The sequence below is a fragment of the Chanos chanos genome, chromosome 7, assembly GCF_902362185.1.
Source record: "Chanos chanos chromosome 7, fChaCha1.1, whole genome shotgun sequence".
Taxonomy (NCBI): Eukaryota; Metazoa; Chordata; class Actinopteri; order Gonorynchiformes; family Chanidae; genus Chanos; species Chanos chanos.
In genome coordinates this window covers 7,008,143-7,026,947 of record NC_044501.1, presented here as the reverse complement: position 1 = coordinate 7,026,947, position 18,805 = coordinate 7,008,143, and the positions used below count along the sequence as shown (strand labels likewise).

Genomic DNA, 18,805 nt, shown 5'->3' with positions numbered 1-18,805 from the left:
CTCACAGGTAGAAAGTCACCGTAAACAGCAGGGACACAGTGACCAACCCACACAGCAGGAGACTTAAGTGTCAGTAATTAGATGATGTGGTGCGGAGGGTTGCTGTTTATTGCACAATCGAGGAAATTTCTATGCAAATATATTCCGACTAAAGCACCTCATTTTACGCTGTACGCTGCCTGTCACACCTCACTCGGAACAAGTTTGGCGAAAATTAAGTCCTGCGGACTTCCTTGCCGCGGTAGTTCCTCCTCTATGTTCAACTGTCAGCGCTTCCTTCCTTCCTTAATCTGTAGATCTCAAAATGGGTGAGTACAGTGAAACCAGGGGGTATGTACTGCTAATGAAACATTTGGCCTTTCGGCAGTGCAGGAATTCGTTGTGACATGTTCCCTTGAGGTTTACTGTCACTCTAGTGGTTTGAAAGTGACTGTCAGTGGGGTGGGTGAGGCGGAGATGCATGGGTTAGTCTAACAGTCTACTTTAGGTACAGTACACTGTATGATTTTACACTTCAGCTCAAAGTATGAAAAAATACAGTAGCTGGTCACAAAAAATGGTAATATGAGTCGTAGTATGAGGCCAAATATCGTTTAATTCTTTTTTGACTGAGACAAAGGGAAATGAGTTTAATAAAAAAAGAAAAGAAATTCTGTTTACAGGAATAAAAAATATTTTTTCAGGGGCGTTTCTGTTTTTCAGAGTGAACACGTTTGATTTTTGTATGATCAAAACTGATGTAGCAATTACTGTGACGTAACGCAAGACATAACACAATATAGTCGCAAAGTTTTGAGCTGTTTCACCTGACTTCTAAACTCTTGGGCTTAAGAAAAAAAAATCTATATCTATATATCTATCTATCACTCCAAGTATATATATATATATATACGGGGGGGCAAGCGATTTCAGCCAACTATATATTTGGGTCTACATCAGTAAAATAAAATAACCTATATATAAAATAACCGACATTTATCTGAAGCAAAAACCTATATTTATCAAAGTGTAAAATATTTAACCTATGAAAAGTATTAAAAAGAGTTTGTGACTAAATCTTCTAATTCCATTGGATCCCTCACTCAACTGTAGAAGAACAACACAACAAGAGTAGGTAGTTGTTTGGAGACAGTCTCTAGGTGTTTGCAATGCAATGCTAAATAATGAAGCGGTTGTTTGAATAAGTACATCGTTTTCTTTACTCAAGAAACACTAAGTCTGTAAAGGCTAACGTTTTATGTATTTGAGGCCTGAGAGATGCTGGAGCGGAGAGGAGTGCAGGTAAACCACGGTAGGTTGGAGTGCAGTTCAGTCCAGCGTTTGCCGTCTAGCCATAGCCAGTACTGCCTTCAGTGGCTTGTTCATATCACTTAATCTTTTATAACAAGAGATTCTGGCCAGATGTATTCAGCGACAGGAAAAACTGAGCGCACACAGAGCTACAATAGACTTCGTCATCTGTAAGTTGATGATAACGTAATGCGACACATTTCACTGCCTCCGATGCGGCCGTTCTGATCAATGACGGACAAAACGTACATCGACATTCGCTGGTCAGAAACCTCGTAACTCCATTTGAGTTTGACTTTGATAAAATATTGGTAATATAAAGACACATGCAAGTATCTGGCCATATATAAAGACGCAACACCAACTTTGACAACGCGGTGTTCAATTATTTTAAAAACACAGGGCTTTTTTTCATTTCCTGAAAAGTAACGGTTGTGGACATGCGAAAATTCCGCCCGACAGCGACGATATAATTATATAAATAATATAAATATAATATAAATGTATATAATACCATACAAATGCCCCCTTGCTCTTGCCCCCGCCCCCCATGTCGCCCATGCATATATATATATATATAGAGAGAGAGAGAGAGAGAGAGAGAGAGAGAAAGAGAGAGAGAGAGAGATACTCTGTGTGTGCGTGTGTTGCTATCTGTCTGGGGACTGGTAAGTGCCGTGAAATAGCATAATCTGAAAAAAGTGCCTGGTGGGGACCAAAATAGGAGAACAACGTTTTTCTAAACGATATTGCTGTTACTGATTAAACAAAAAGTGTCAAAACATTTCTTTGGTTAAGGTTAGGGTTAGAGTCAGGGTTAGGGATAGGTTAGTATTCTTTAGTTACAGAGTAATGGGAGTGAATGGGAAGTCCCCACTAGGATATGAGTACAAACTTGTTTGTGTGTGTGTGTGTGTGTGTGTGTGTGTGTGTGTGTGTGTGTGTGTGTGTGTGTGTGTGTGTGTGTGTGTGTGTGTGTGTGTGTGTGTGTGTGAAAAATGAGAAGTGTGCTTAATTTTTTATGTTATAGCCTACTGCATGTGGAACTGTGTAAAAGTTTATTTGTAGGTTAGGTTTATTTGTTTCATCAATCTGTAATATATCATTCCTATATGTTTCAAATGTTGAATACAAATCATGGAGTGTGTGTATGGGTGGGTACACGCTTTGAGGTCACATTTTTACACAAATACCACCATGCTGTAATAATGACTGTTAAATACATTCGTTATATATGTAATGGAAGACCTGGGGGTAGAACTGGGGGGAACTGAGGAGAATTTTCTCATGCTAGTCAACTCACACAGTGACGGTTACACAATCAAAACGGGGCTCATTTTCGTAAAGACACGCTGTAAAGCGGTAGCTTAACTGGCAGACGTCCAGACAGCAGGGCGTGCAGCTCCGTCATAGCTCTTGCACTTTAATGTTACGAAAATCGGGACAGATTTAAGGTACATGACATTATCCTCAAGAGAAAAGAATATGCTCGTTCCATTGTTATTTCCTCTCCATAAAGATATTTCAGCCTGCGTCACGACCATTTTGTCAGCTGGTGATTTTGAATTCATGTGTAATAGTAACTGAAATGTAAACTCTATCGGTGAATTAGTGAGATATACGTATTTATTTGCCGCAGTATAATGAATCTGAGCGTGTGTAAAACTACAGTCTGGTGGAAGCACACAAAATCATGTATTGAAGCATTTACTGGGGGCTCTGTGAACTTCGGTTGAAGACGTAGAAGACAGAAAGAAATGAAAATACCTTAGTCAACGAATGTCAGTCAACTTTAACTTCACATGACCAACAGTCCTCTCGATACTCATGACATCCTTTGGGGTCGTTTGCCTAAGGTTACAAGAAACACCCGTCTCTGTACGACTTTGTTATTTTTGTCAAAATTCGGACTCAGATACACTCCCCACATGTCACCAACTTGCAAAAAGGAACTGCAGATATGTGCTAATTCTGAAAGAAACTGTCCTGAGTCAGACAATTTTAGAATCTCAGCCATTTTGTCTTATATCCAAATATACTGTGCTCAGATTCAGTTCATTAACATGGACTGTTTAGTATCGTACGAATGTGTTCATTTGTGCCATAGATTCATACCAAATAAAGCTTTAAAACAATTTGATGGGTCCGGGATTATATCATTGCATTGATTTGTAGCATTTTCAAGAATTATGTGTGTGTGTGTGTGTGTGTGTGTGTTTTCATTTTTTCTGTCCTTGACTATTTTGGACCGTAACAACAAGAGGAATTCACAGTTTATTTTTAGAACTAACAGTAACAGTGGTACCACCAACAGGGGTAGTTGTAGCAGTAGCAGCAATAGCAGCAGCAGTTTTTCATTAGTTTAGTGACACCAGCCGGGTTGCACAGTGAGTAGCGCTGTCGCCTCACAGCAAGAAGGTTTCGGGTTCGGTTCCCTTTCTGTTTGCATGTTCTCCCCGTGTCTGCGTGGGGAACTCCGGTTTCCTCCCGCAGTCCAAAGACATGCAGGTTAGGTGAATTGGAAACACTAAATTGCCCTTAGGTATGAATGTGTGTGTGAGTGTGTTTGTCTGTGTGTCTGCCCTGCGATGGACTGGCGACCTGTCCAGGGTGTTTCCCCGCCTTTCGCCCTATGAGCGCTGGGATAGGCTCCAGCACCCCCCGCGACCCTAATCAGGATAAGCGGCTTAGATAATGAGTGAGTGAGTGACACCAGCCCCCTCTAGCGTTGTCTCAGCGTAGCGTTGCAAGTTGGTGACACGTGGGTACAGAAAACCTATACAACTGGACCAGATCACCACCCGACCCAGCATAAGCAGTAAGCAACTTCCGAGCGAAACGGAACACTTTGCAAGACCGTCGTTCCCCCTGAAAGTTAAAAGGCTGTACAAAGCAGTAATAGGAGCCCTCCAACTTCACCGTGACAAGGGGGTAATCTCCGTGACAAGGGGGTAATCTCGTATTTGCTATCAGAGATCTGTCTGGATTTCCCCTAATGCTGGCTTTCGGCACCTTCGCACCTGCGTGCCTTGACAGTAGTTTCACTTTTACGCAGGAAGCGTATTTGTCCCCCAAAACAAAAAGGTATAGTTAGGGTGACCATATTTTGGTTTTCAAAAAAGAGCACGGCAGAGGTAGGTGAGATGGGGTAGGGGGAAGGCATTCCCCTCCTAACTTACGAGGAAATTTAAGTGTGTGTCACTTTCGGTTCCCGTCGTTGCGCATGTAATGGCTGACGATGCAACTGCATCTGTACTTAACTGCCGCAAGACATAGCCGCCTGGTCTTTAATATGACAAATAGCTTCTCGCATAATAACAGTGGCACGATGACCTTATTTCTTTCCATTCAAGTTTTGGTGGCGTTTCGTCTTTCTTAGGGTCTCTTGGCTGTTGCTGCAGTGTTAACGGTAATGAATGAGATGCAGTTTAACCAGTGTTTATGGTATGATGGTGTACATGACCGGACATTAGTACCTAAAGAAAATGGTCAGAGCGATGCGAATGCACACACAATGAATGGCCACTGTGGAAAGCAAAAGCCAAATCCCGGACATGTTTGACGATTGAGAAATCCCGGCCGACGCATTTTTAGGTCCGAAAAAGAGTACATGTCCGGGAAAAAGAGGACGTATGGTCACCCTAGTACAGTTCGCTCTGTTTCTGAGAAGCTCCGCATTAAACAACAATGTCGTATTTCCATTTAAATTAGCACATTAAATGTGTGCTGTTTGGTTGCTGAGGGAGTAGAGTGTCATAAAACTCCATTAAAATTATCCAATGAGTGACACACAACTCTATGCGTGAAAGTCAGAACGTTTGAAATGTACCCGCGAGTTTCAAGCAAGAAAATAACGTTAGTGCGTCAGCGCCATCGAGCACCATGTCAATGGTGTCGGTGTGTTTTGGGATCTCTCCAGTACCTATAGTGAACCTTTACTGTAAAGAATGTGTATCAGATACTATGCACTGATTTATACAGAATAAGATGAAAGGTTGATTTTTGTTTGTAAAGTGCAGCAGTCTCTGTGCTCAGTAAATGCGCTGTCTCCATTCTCTGCAGATCGCCCTTTCTTTTTGACCTTGGTCTCTAGACTAACAGAGATACAATACAGTTTAACAGGTATTTATTGATTAAAGGTAAGTAATGTTGTGAATTAACTTTAGTCATTGTGAGTAACAGATACTGACAGCTCTGACAGATACTGAAGATGTATGTATTTAATGTATTTTCCTTTGGCAAACATTGTGTCTAAGGTCTTGTTGCTATTTACTCTAGCCACACTTGAGGTAAAACAGTTCAATTTAGCAGAAAAAGCAGGCCTAGGAAGAACAAATGAGGAAAAGGAAGAGAAGAACGTGTCAGAGGAGAACGTAGTATTTTATCGTGCAGACTAAATCATAAAAATGAAATACGTTCTGTAGACTATTCGGCTTGGACCTCACTGGACCTTCCTGTGAAATGCTACCCTCAGTTCTGGAGACAGCAAACTCAGCCTTGAGCAAGCTGGACCTGCGTTACGATAACCTCCAGGATTCAGGAGTGAAGCTGCTCTCTGCTGGACTTGGAAATTCACACTGTAAATCGAGATTCTAAGGCCGGTGCCTCTGAATGGAAAGAGGTCTGATCTCTGACTGAATGCCTTCAGTGAGTGAACTCTACATGCTATACTGATTCACAAAGTGAATAATAAAAAATCAGTTGATAAATGTGATTACCAAGTCTTGCAGTAAGTCGAGGTCACTGTGTATATTTAATCACCATGTTTGCATGTGACTAATGAAAGCCGTAATGCGCAGTGGTTGTGAGAGGTGTGAACAGATAAAAAAAAAAGATGTGAATTCTAAAAAACCCAAAAATGTAAATTTGGAAAACGTGGTAAGGGAAGAGGAGGATTTTGAAATTTTAGAAATTTAGAATGGGATTTCAGCTGCTCAAGACCTGTCTCTTTGGATTAAAATGTGTTTTTCGTTATTCTCTGTGTAGACTTGCTGGCTGTAAACTAACTGTACAGTCCTGTGAAACTATAGCTTCAGTGCTGCAGTCAGTCAACTCACCCCTGAGAGAGCTGGACCTGAGTAACACTGAGGGATTCAGGAGTGAAGCTGCTCTCTGCTGGACTGGGAAATCCACACTGCAAACTGGAAATACTGAGGCCAGTGTTTCTGGACATGTTATGTCATACGTCTCAGCACTCAACTCAGAATATTAAGAAATGACATCATACAAAACATTTAAAAAATTCAGTTGTGTCATGTGATATAAGTCATATCCAGGTCATTTCCAATATAATTAAGATGTGTCCTCTAAGAGTCAGTCACCATTGTGCATATTGCACAATGTGTCAGATGTGCTTGTGGTGCCTATGTATGTCTGTCCCCAAGAAGTTGTTTTCTTTAGACACGGTGACATCTTGTGCAGGTCTCTCCTCCCCTCTCCTTTTTCCGTTTGTAACATAACTTCTTCTCAATAAAAGAAGACTTCGCCAAAATCCATCTGTGTGTACCCTTTTTTTTATTATTTTTATAATCACAAATGCCCAACAACTTTCAACACTGAGAAACATTCTATATATATTGCGTGGATGTATTTCTTTGGAGTGTTGATTACTTTTACTGATTTGCTTGATATGTGTACCCTGCCTTGTATTGCTGTTGATTATATGTCGCTAACTAACCCTAATTTCCTCTACTTGGTACCGCGTTCTTGGAAGCAGTGGCAGCTTAGCGTTGTAAAAGTATGGGATGAAGGAGGGTGCGCTTGGTGAAGTTTGGTGATGGTGGTGGTGTTGGTGAGGGAATATGCAGGCATATAAGACCCAGTCACATTTAAAGCAGCAGGAAGGAGTTTTGGTCTAAAACTAGTGAGCTAACTACCTAAAAGACACGCAAAAAAAAAAAAAAAACCAACAACGGCGCCGTAAGCACTGATAAAAGCTTGCTTCTTTTACGACGCACTTTTGCATTGTGCCGCGCAGTTTGCAACCGTCGTGCACCCTCACCTACAACTTGATCAGTTGACATCCTGCTCAGCAATTTCAATCTAAGGGTACGCTCCCATTGCAGCGGATTTTGCCCCGCTCTCATTCAGGTTCAGTGGAGGCGACATTCTCTCTGGTTGGCGAAACCGGAGGCGAATTCGTCGAGGCAAACGAAATTGAGATGGAGAATTCTCAACTTTATGCAAATAAGAACCACGCGAGAACCAATCATTTCAGCGTGTGATGCGTTTGGTACGTGATGTTCTCGAGAGAGGTGGGAGTAACAAAAAAAAAGTCTTTGTTGCCCTATCCAAATTCTTGATATCCCTTATCCTGCTTCCAACAGTGCTGTATGTGGAGCCCCCTGCTGGTGCTATTTCTGTTGTTTAAGTTTGTATAGTTTTTGAGTTTCTGGTGGTTTCACAGTATATCACATTATTACTATTGTTGTTGTTGTTGTTCTTCTTCTTCTTCTTATTCTTCTTGCATGGCTGGGCCGTTATATAGATTTGTAGTGGCTTATTCTACATTTAAATTTAATCATGTATACAATGAAGGCTTTGATTACTATAGGGTTTGCTTGGCCCCACAAAATGATACAATATATGAAGGAATGTTCTTATATTCTGGCATATCTATCTATCTATCTATCTATCTATCCATCTATCTATCCATCTATCTATCTACCAGTATACTGGATAAATTGGTGTACCACCCAGTAGTACTGGATGGCATTTGCTTATTCTGAGTGTGTAGCATTATTTACATTCAGAGAAAACCACAGCAGCTGGAGACTCAGATGTCTGGTTTACTTGGTATTTTATTTGACAGGAAACAATTATGTTATTACAAGAAACTGATTGTACCTTTGTGCTATATTACAGTTTCACAAAAAAAGCCACTCCGTTAAATACAGCTGTAGCAAACCCCTATCTCGGGCTACTTTTTGGAGGAATGCTTAGCTTGCTGCATAGATGTGTACACAAATGCGCAGTGTGGGCAGAAGATCACTGAGGAGGTTCGTCCTCCCATACTGCCATTCACCCCCATGTTAAAAGCCAGGACTTTTGTGCTGCTGGGATGACAGGTGTTTATAATGGACATTAACTGGAGGCTGGGGGGGGTGGGACCTCCATACAGTGATTTTCAGTTGCGGTAGGGGGGGCGCTGTCGGTATTTTGACGCAGGGAGACGATTTTTGTGACTTCAAAGTGTTAAAATAGTAAAATTATCAGTATATTCACAGATTAGCCTGTTAAATTTACACGTATTTATTTTTCTCTTTGAAGTGCATTTTCCTCTGAAATGTTTTGGGAGGACGGTCCCTCAACGGATGAGCCTCCTCTGCTATTAAGATGTTTCAGTTCGAAAGTAAGACGTTGACGTCACAGCTGGCTTTGATGTCCCTCAGTATGCTACAGTCGAAGGTCGCCACCAGTTTCTTAGGGCCTTGTCTGTAGGGAAAGAAGGACAGCTTCATCCTCATCTTTTGATCTGGGCCCAGCTCAAACCTGCACAGATTAAAAAAAGACATATTCAGTGAGTAAAGACACGCATTTTTCATCTCCATGTTTGACATTTCATGCATGTACAAAATTACAGAGAAAAGGTATCTCTGTGCTGTTAGGGTTTTTCCTCATGACTGGGCCTCACTTAATTATACATCATATGAGATGTAACTTTACCTCTGATTCTGTTGGTTTCCTTACATGTTTATAGTTAGATATTTTGAACTGTCTCCTTTATATATTTATACTTAGACATCTTGAGATGTTTTTCCATCGTTTGCTTCCCTTTTATACTTTATTTATAAACTTGAAACAAGAGACAACACTGACATTTGGCCGATTGCTAGCAAAGCTGTAGCCAAAGAAATTATTCCATCATGCCTTTCATCCTGTCAGTGTCACCAGCGGTAACTAATCAGAAATGATCAAATTCTAATTCTAATTCTAATTCTAATTCTATTCTACTAAGAGGTATCCATAAAGGAAACACTCACCTACAGTTGATCACTCATTACTGAACCAATGAGAAAACTATTCCTAGGGCTCCTATATGACTCAATCCTGTCAGAGAGACACTGGCAAAGGTACATAATTTGCATTTGACATGAGATCTTACCGGGACACTACCGGCCGTTGAAGCAGGCCACTGCCTGACACAGTGATGCTGCAGTTTCGCAGGACGGAAGGCAGGGGATTCTCGAAGATCACCTCTACCGCGGCCTCACGGAATAGCTGCGCAGTTCCACTGGCCTGTTTGTGTGTGAGGAAACGGTAAATGCTAAAGCTATTAGCACACAAGACGATGAAATCCACAACTAACACATGACAAAATTCTCTGGCTAATCGGTGGCTGCACTGATGACTGATAGAATGTTTAACAAACTTGGATTTCAAAGATACTCACAACTATTTTGAGTGGTGGACTCTGCAGAACAATGTCTTTCTGGGCAAGGTAAGTTTCATTCGAGTCACGTTTGTTTGTTGCAATGACGCTGACTTTGATGCTGTTGTTGTCCAGCAGCTTCTCTCCGTAACTGGAGAAAGGAATGGTGATGGGCAAACTCTGCGCTGTAAGACAAAAACAATCACTGATGTTATATTCATTCAGCCGTAACATAACAGCTTTGTGAATTTGTCTCAGCCAGATGCTCCAGTCACTGGTAACAGACTTTACCAAATCATCACAACAAGTGCACAGTGCTGAACATTTGCTTCTAAGCAGACAGAAAGTGGATGTTCTGGAACCTTCTAGAACATCGCGTAGAATAGCGTTCAGTTACTGAATGTAACAGTTGAGATGTTTATGGTAAAGCATGGTGCTAACTTAACACTAGAGTGTAATTCAAAGTCATAGCATTTTTTTGTGGGATTTATATAATTCTTCTGGATATACTCATTTGCATTAAGGCATAAAATGAATTTATTGGTAGTGAAGGTATAAAGTTGTCCTCCAGTGATAGAAGGAACCAATACCTTTCCCAGGCAAAAGTTCAATCTCTTTCACCCCATTCCAGATGGCAGCAGCAACAACGCCAGTGTAACGCATAGCTTGGGCATTCAGGTGGACTGAGAGGGTCTGAGATTCTGAGCTATTATTGTGCAACACGGTTTTCAGGTTGATGTCCAAACCAAGAGCTGGTTTGCTGACTTCCTCGATTTTCACAGTGATTTTACGAGGCCCAGTGCCGGTGCCCACATCTGGAATATGGCCGCCGAGTCTTCCAACAGCCTCGTTGAAAACTTCCCTCTCTCTCTTTGAGCCTATTGGTAAAAAATGTGATGGATATCAATGCACATAACAAAAGCAGTCATTCAGTTTAAGTATTACATTGTATTGTAAGAATAAAGCTAGCTTTGCACTGCTGTTATATGGACTTTTTTTAGGAGTCCTTTGTATTACGGGAGTAAATCCACTGTGTCTAATTCAGTTAAAGCTGATGCTGTGAAACCTCTCTGCTTTTCTTCCCCACTAAAAGGTCAAAGATCAAGAAAACAAAGAAAAGGTCAGAAAAATTTCTAGTCTGCGTGTGCACCAAGAAACAGTAGTTCCAACTTCCAGATGATTCGTTCAATTGTTGTGTGTTTCCGGGTTTCCATTTCACTTAGAACGAGGCCAAAGAATTGATAGCAGCACTTAAACAATAGCAACAGACAAGTACTGCTCTGAATGGAGGTATGAAGAACTGGACATTTAGAGTTTGTATATTTCTGATATCACAGTCAGATTTTCTGAGCTGTGTGCACAGATGCATGAGTATACGAGCTATGGATGAAGGAACACCTTTGAGGTTATGTGTGATTTCCTTTTTTGTTTCCTGTGTTTTGTTGGGTTTTTTTTTTTAAATGTACGATAGAGGGTCTCTGATCCAAACGGGAGGGACAGAAAACCTTCAGTTCACCAGAAATATTCAAGTAACGATATTCATAATCTCTGATACCAAACAATCAGCCCATGATCTTGTACACCAACATTGTTTTGCTTAATCAAACTTGACCCCTGTTTTTGTAAAGAACCTCAGTATTTCAACTGACCTTCCTGGTATTTGTAGTTGGATGTTATGTCCACTCTGACGTCCCTGCCCACAGCCTTGGTGCTCATGTTCTGGCCCACTGATACCTTGTCCGTGGACACCTTCTTCTTTGAACCATCGGACATCACCATCCAGTTCACGATGTCAGCATTGACCTCAGCAAACACGAAGGGCACGTCATATTTGATATTAGTGTGTCCCTCCAAAATGGCTTTAACGGGAGCTGGACCACAGCAGTATGTACCTGCAAAAATCAGGAAAAGATTTATGACAGTAACAGACTGATCAGCCGTGTTCCGTTGGTTCAGTTTTCATAATGAATTGTTTATTGAAACAGCTATTACATTACATTAAAGACAATTCTCCATCACTCCTCAGTGAGGCTACCACTGTTAGCGATTTAGAGCACTCTCTACTAGTATTTTAAACATCTCAGAATCCCTTGTGTGTGCACTCTGGTGAATCTCAGCTGTAACTGTAGTAACTGAAGTAGTACCTTCACTTTTCTCTTGTGGAGTTGGGTCAACAACCTGCCAGCCATCATAATCAGCGGTTGCAGAAAGGTCTGGGCGTTTCATCCATGCTTCCACCCAAACATGGTAGTTCCTGTGTGGAAAAGGAGGTAAAGTTCTTCAGAGAGAGATACTACGGTAAGAACATGATAGGAAGAGCCAATGGAAAACAGGAACTGTTCAGTTAGCAGAGGACTGTGAGTGTGATAGAATTTCTCAGTCCTAAACAACGGGAAGATGAAATGGCTCCAATTCGTCACTGAATGACCCTTGACCGTACTCTGTTGTTCTGTTTGCTCATGCAAGTGCTTGTTTTGGCAGTCCTCTGGACAAACTGAAAAGTTTGATCATTTTTGGTCACAGGCCTCAAAGAACAGCCAAACACATGACACTCACCATATGCTGTCAGGGCTGTTCTTGAGATTTGCACCACTCTCAGAGAAGTACTCATCAATAGTGAGATTTGCGTTGGTGTCATGGGCTGACTGGAAGTTGGTGACGGGGCGACAAGGGATACCCAAACACCTCAACACTATAAAGAGTGATAAGTATTAATTATTAGAGAATTACTGTGACTAAAATTGTTTAATGAAATGTACCATATATTTATTGTACAAATAATCAAGATTTCGTGATGTTATAAGAATCCATACAAATATTAATAACTTAAAAAAAAAAAAGAACCATATCATTTTCAGCAGGGACATTCCTGTATTCGATCATAACCATTTTAAAGGCTATTGCAATCAGAACAAAACACATGATACGGTAAGCCTAAATGTACAATACTTTCAGTGCGCCTGTGTGTGTGCATTTGTTTGTGTGTGTGTGTGTGTGTGTGTGTGTGTGTGTGGATACACAAACCTGTGCACATGACTCCTGTGAACACCCAGCACTGGCCATATTTTACTGGGCGGCAGTCAGAATCAAACCACTTTCTGAGAATTTCCACACTGCCGTCCCAGTGACTGGGAGAGACGCCCTCACTGTAAGGCTCATGCCATCTTCCCATCAACACACCCTTGTCATCATTCGCATTTACCTAGAGGACAAAAAAAAGACCATTCATTGTGTTATGTATTACATTGTGTTGTATTATATATTAAATTGTATTGTACTTGTAGTATCACCGAGACTTGACTACATCGATATGTACACTAATCACATGCGTCCATGCGCGGACTTGTATGCACACAAACTCATACACAACCTTTCTCCTTTCAAGCTACTCTCATTGAGATCACAGGAGTCATGCAATTTTACACATCAACGTCTAAGGCTTAAAAATCAAGGTTGGTCGAGTCTCAGTGAACCACACCCTTTAAAATGCTCTTTCGTCGCTTAAGCTGAGTAAGATCAGACTAATTCCAATTACCTTATTGATTAAAAGGCTTAATTTGTTGAAGGGGTTAGGTTTGATTCTGTAGGAGCCTATTTAAGGTTGTTTCTAGATGCATGTCATATGTGATGAGGTAAATTTGATGGCCTACCATGGCGCTGACTACTCTGCTGACATAAATGGGGTTACAGCGTGCTGAGAAGTCTTCCCTCGCATTTCTCAAGCACTTGGGGTTCACGTCAAGCAGTTTAAGACAGATGTCCACGATGTTGTCCTCAAACTAAAGGAGAAAGTTAACACATTCACATTGAAATCATTTTCCCTGCTGTATATAAACCTGGGAATTTGAAGTAATTAGATTACCCTCTCATTTAATTGTAATGTTAGCAGAGGGTGGTTGTATATGTTGTAGTAATATATGGTGGGTCTGTTCCCTTCATATATTGGCTTGCTTTCTTGAAGTACTAAAATTTAAACTAAATGTATACCTTTTGTTACTCCTAAAAATACATTTTTAGGTCATTCAAGCATCTAACTCAAGCATCAAGCATAGCTGAAAAAAAATACACAACCTGTCCAAAATCCCAGGCATGTGACTTAATGTGTCTGTCTGATCCTTGGTACAGACATCCATTCTCATTCATCACATACTCCTGTCTTTCTGTCTCCTGTGGCAGATACACCCAGTCCTCTACACCCATTCACACAATGGGAGACGGATGAGATACAATGTTTAGTGACGAGACCGTGAAAACAAAAAACCTTTTGTTGTTTCAGACATTGTTAATTTAAGGACTTCCTTAAAAGCTGTCATGGCAACCGACAACAGCCTGTAATAATTGCATGACTGCAGAAGTCAATCGTAAAGACAAAGCCATTTCTCCTTAACGGTCAACATCTTATTCATTTTGTGGATGTCCAGTGATTCAGTGAAATGGTTGAAGTATCATCATTTCATGTTTTCGTCGTGTGTTGTTGAGGTATCATAATAAGAATTTGTGACATTGACTTAGTGATGGAATATTTGTCATGCTCCTGTTTTTTCTCACTGCATCAACTTTATGACTTTGTTTTGACTTGTGTGCAATTGCTACAAAATGAATACATCGAATTCTATCTGTTCAATCTTACAAAAAGCATTCCTCCTCAGAGGTTCTCCAAACTACAAAACCTCCACTCCACAGTCAGGCTAGGATATCATTTCTTTGAACCACAAGTTCTTGTCATCCTGTTTTGCAAGCTATGAAATTTCTAAGCCATAAGTAATTACGTAATAGTCATTGCAGCAATTACCCAATTGGCAAAACATGTGAACACCATAAATGAATCTTCTATTTAGACACGATGAATATTACATAGTTCTCACCTTTACACCAAGGATTGAACAGAACCAGCAGTTTTCCCATCACAACTGGTCTGCTCGCAGAAGAACCGGCCCTCACTGACAGGCTGTACTGTCCAACGCTGGCGTCCGCCGGGCAGAGGACAGACAGTGTGACTGTGGTGTCAGTGTTCCTCTGGACCTCCATACTCCAGGGTTTCCCTTTTCCGGACCCAGAGCTTTTGGTTAAGCCGAAAACCGACTTGGTTCCCATTGACTCGGAGGCATCAGGCCCTGAAAACATTTGGTGGGGGACGAAAAAAGATCAAGAATGGAACACACAGATTAAATAAGGAAATTCATAAGTAATTAACCTGGTTGTAACTGATTTAGTTAACTATGACCACAAGTATGTGTCACATTTAATTCAGTCAAGTCAGTAAACAAATGTATGTAATTGACTGCAGCATTTTCCATGATTCTTTTCTCATTATGCTGAACTCATGAACTCATGAATCCCACAATGACTGTGTCTCCACACCTTGGCACTCCTGTTTACTCATGATTCACTGCGCTAATGGGATTTGAATGATTAAAAAACCAGAAACATGGATGTGGAAGAGTTATGGGGTGTAGCAACGCTAAATAAAAACTTCTGAGGAATTATGGGTAGCTTGTATGTTTAATTTACTGTCATGGACTGAAACACTGCTTTGTTTACTGATATCAAAATTTGAATGCCAGAATCTTGTACTCCTTTTTTGGTAGAACAGAAAGCGGGGTTAGCGAAAACTGAGTTAGTTAACTCAGAGTAAGTAGTAAACCTCCTAATAGAAAAGCCCCATGGCTTCATTCTCTTAGCAAAACAAAGCCATAGGGCTCTTCTATTAGGAGGTTTACAATTGTTCTGAGTTAACTAACTCAGAGTTTTCACTAAAGCCGCTTTCTGGAATACCCCCCAGATCTATTATGTGCATCTATCTGCCTCTACTCATGGGACTATTGATAAAAAATCCAATAAGAGAGAACAGTGTGAAGAGAAAAAGGGTGAGCTCTATGATATTACAATTTTGGATTAGTAAAGTTTCCCACCTATGTCATCATAAGCATGGCACTCTCTCCACTGTTAAGATGTTTTAATTACAGAAAAGACATGAATATCTTCCTTTGAATAGTGAAGTTGATATCAGATTAAATAGACCAAAAGGACATATGGAACGAAAATACTTGTTAGTAAAAATGCCAAAACCACACATGGGAATATTATTTAATGCAAAAGACTAATGCAAAAAATTGTTCAGTTGGGTGTGTGTTTTTTGAATAAGGTCAAGAACTATCAGACTTTATTGCTGTATTCTGATTGTTTATCAGCAACAACTGCTTTGACACACTAGTTTAGAGTCAGCTATCACTATATGACCTCTGATTTAAAGTATTAGAAGAAAATTCTGACCTAGGATCAGCTTTGAAGGGGTAAAGTCCGTTAACCTGACAGATTCTCACCTGTCTCAGCAATCATTTCAAAGAATTCATCGTTCGGCCTGAAAGGTCGCCCGACATTGAAGGAGAGTTTAAAAGACTGGCCTCGTCTCACGATCAGCCGCTGTATCGAAATTTCATTGGTGTGATGTTCTTTGTTGTTCTCCTCATAGTGGAAGTCTACCTTTGAGATGTCTGTTAGAGGATACACACATGGTAAAATAAACAAAATGACATTTTAATCGCAACAGATTTTTTTTTTTTAGTTATTTTTAGAAATTTAAATGTAGCTCAGTGGTACACAGCGGCTCATTCAAGAGATCAGCTGTCTTAGTCTAAGTCATGAAAAAAAGTGCAAAACAGCCTATTTGGCTGTGATTTACCAAACTTTCTCAACTTAGTAATAGTGTATTTTATTTTCTCACTGAAACACACCATCCTGCTGACAACCATAATCAGTTACTGTGATGAGCTGTAATGAGTACTTACTGAGACCTCTGGAGACAGAATTAAAGTCAGGCATCTTGCGTCGTAAGGGTCCTGAGAGTAGAGGTTTAGACTGTTTAGAAGCCTTTGTGAGTGTGTTGTGAGTCTGTGGTGTGTGTGAGCTTATATGGACACATTTCCCTTCAAAGATTTTTACCATGAATTTCTTAAGAAACACTCCACGGGTGATGAGAAGGAATAAAATAAGATAAGATAACACTTTATTGATCCCCAGTGTTAACAGCAGCAGAAGGACAGGCCAAGAAGTATAGATAAAAATACAATGAAATAACTGTAATATGAGGTGTAAAAGGGTAATGAGCCATAAACAAACAACAAACGAGCAAACATCTGCACATGTAGTGTGAAAAGATATGATATTGAGCAAAAAACAAACGAATGAAGCAGGTCCAGTTATTTACAGTGTCCAAATGTACAATGTACATGTGCAAATGAAAATGTTTCGGACTTGACCATAATGACTCGTTTAGTGTGGTTTAAAACCACCTTGTTATTAACCCTGTCTTACTGACCCACCAGAACAAACGTAAATCCCTTTTCCTCGATTGCTAATTGAAAACACTTAGCAATCAAGTACATTAAATAAACGCACGTTAAGAGTCATGTTAGTAAGTAGGCCTATACACAACTCTCTAGATTTAATGGAAGGGAAGAACTGCATTGTTCTTATCATTTTCACTGCTTTGAGTTCAAAAGCTTAATGCATTTGCCGACACATGAATTATGGAAACAATCTGTGATTTATGGCCCCCATTTTACTGACTTTTTTCCCTTGGAGGTAGTAAGAATTTTTATTGCACATATTCTGAAGAACAGTTACAATACTTATGTCACACTGACACTCCCACCTGTAACACTTGCAGCGCCTCACGAAACTCTCCTGCAGGCTGGAGGGATGCTACGCCATATTAGGATAGTGTGAGTCGCGGTGCTTTCCACATTTCTTCAACGGATTCCAGCCCTTTCCAGAGAACTGGGTTACGTCTGTCGCAGTTCGCAGTTTACTTTCAAATGTTTTGACACACTCAAGAGGACTGAGTTCTGGGTTCAGAGCTGCAAACTACCCTTTTGTGAACATGTTAACGTGCCTTGAATATGGTTTGCTGGTTAAATAACTGATCGATGATTATTTTCCTTTCAATGGATCTGTAATGCGTTGCTCTATCTAGTAAACAGACAGAGCTATACTGTACTTAATTTTGTAAAGCAGTGGTTCTTTCTTACACCTTTCTGACACTGCTGCTTAAATATATATGAGTCAAGCAGAGACTGAATTATGTCATATATTATACATACCTGTGTGTGTTTTATCTATATAGTTGACATTTTTGCGGGTGATGTATATCTTTGTACCCATATACAGTAAAGTATAATTTTCATTACTTTGTAAGGGAAATAAGAGTAAAGAAAGGAATTTGAGTTTGAGTACTGAACTTCAGAGTTCTTTACTGATTTGTCTTTGAGCAGGTCACCTGACCCCACCTTTTCTGCAGAGCTGTTCACATTTTGACGTGAAGGACAGTTGTAAATTACTCTGAATAAGAAAGTCAGATAAAACTAATAAATTCATAAATGCATATGCCCTGTAGCAGTTAGATTTTGACCTGTTTATTGTCAGTACATGATCAAGTACATTATGAGAACTCAGGTGGACTTATACTGTGAGAATACTGCATAAAAATGACTTTACACTGTCATTCTACAGAGTCCAGTCAGCTTCCATGAGCCTTTTCACCATTTACCTTTTTTGACTACAGTTCTGCACTTTTATTTTGTCTTTACATATTTATTTTGTCTTTGCATGTTTGATTTGCCCTTTTTAAAAAGATATATGTGTGTGTGTGTGTGTGTCATATTTTAACATCTGCAGTCATTTTGTAATGGCCAGCCTGGGAATTGAACAAGAGGCTATGGCTCAGAAACTCAGAGCCCCTTTTGCCACAAACAAAGTGTTTGGCCCAGATGCAGAGATGCGGAGCCAGACGAGTTCAGTAAAAGTTTTTTTTTACTTGGGGAATCAGGGCAGAAGTGAATCAGGACAAAAAAACAAAACACAACCCAGGCTAAGAGGTCAAAATCCAGTCGGCAGCAATATCAAGCAAGCAAGTCCGAGATACAGAGGGACGAGTCGTAATCCGAAAGCAGGCAGACGAGAGGTCGATGACATCCAAGAAATGTAGAGCACAAACTCAGGAAAAGGCCAAAGGTCAAAGATCAAAGAATAACACACAGGTGACAACCCAAGACTGAGCAGAGAGCTAAGAAAAACAGGAAGCACAAAATGGACAGACAAAACAAGACACAGGTGAGAGCAATACATCAATAATGAGAGAACTAT

The 18,805-nt window shown here is 40.3% G+C and overlaps 1 protein-coding gene across 1 annotated transcript; it reads right to left on the bottom strand.

Annotated features, from left to right (window-relative positions):
• Nucleotides 1-8,167: 8,167 nt before the first annotated feature.
• LOC115815940 (protein-glutamine gamma-glutamyltransferase 2-like) lies at nucleotides 8,168-16,483 on the bottom strand. The gene is made up of 13 exons (XM_030778910.1): nucleotides 16,450-16,483; nucleotides 15,985-16,155; nucleotides 14,527-14,775; nucleotides 13,733-13,851; nucleotides 13,312-13,440; nucleotides 12,686-12,863; nucleotides 12,218-12,353; nucleotides 11,806-11,915; nucleotides 11,311-11,553; nucleotides 10,252-10,539; nucleotides 9,683-9,846; nucleotides 9,395-9,528; nucleotides 8,168-8,781 (listed from the first exon to the last, which is right to left on the bottom strand). The coding sequence occupies exons 1-13, from the start codon at nucleotides 16,481-16,483 to the stop codon at nucleotides 8,631-8,633; spliced, it is 2,106 nt and encodes a 701-aa protein (XP_030634770.1). The 3' UTR covers nucleotides 8,168-8,630.
• Nucleotides 16,484-18,805: the final 2,322 nt, after the last annotated feature.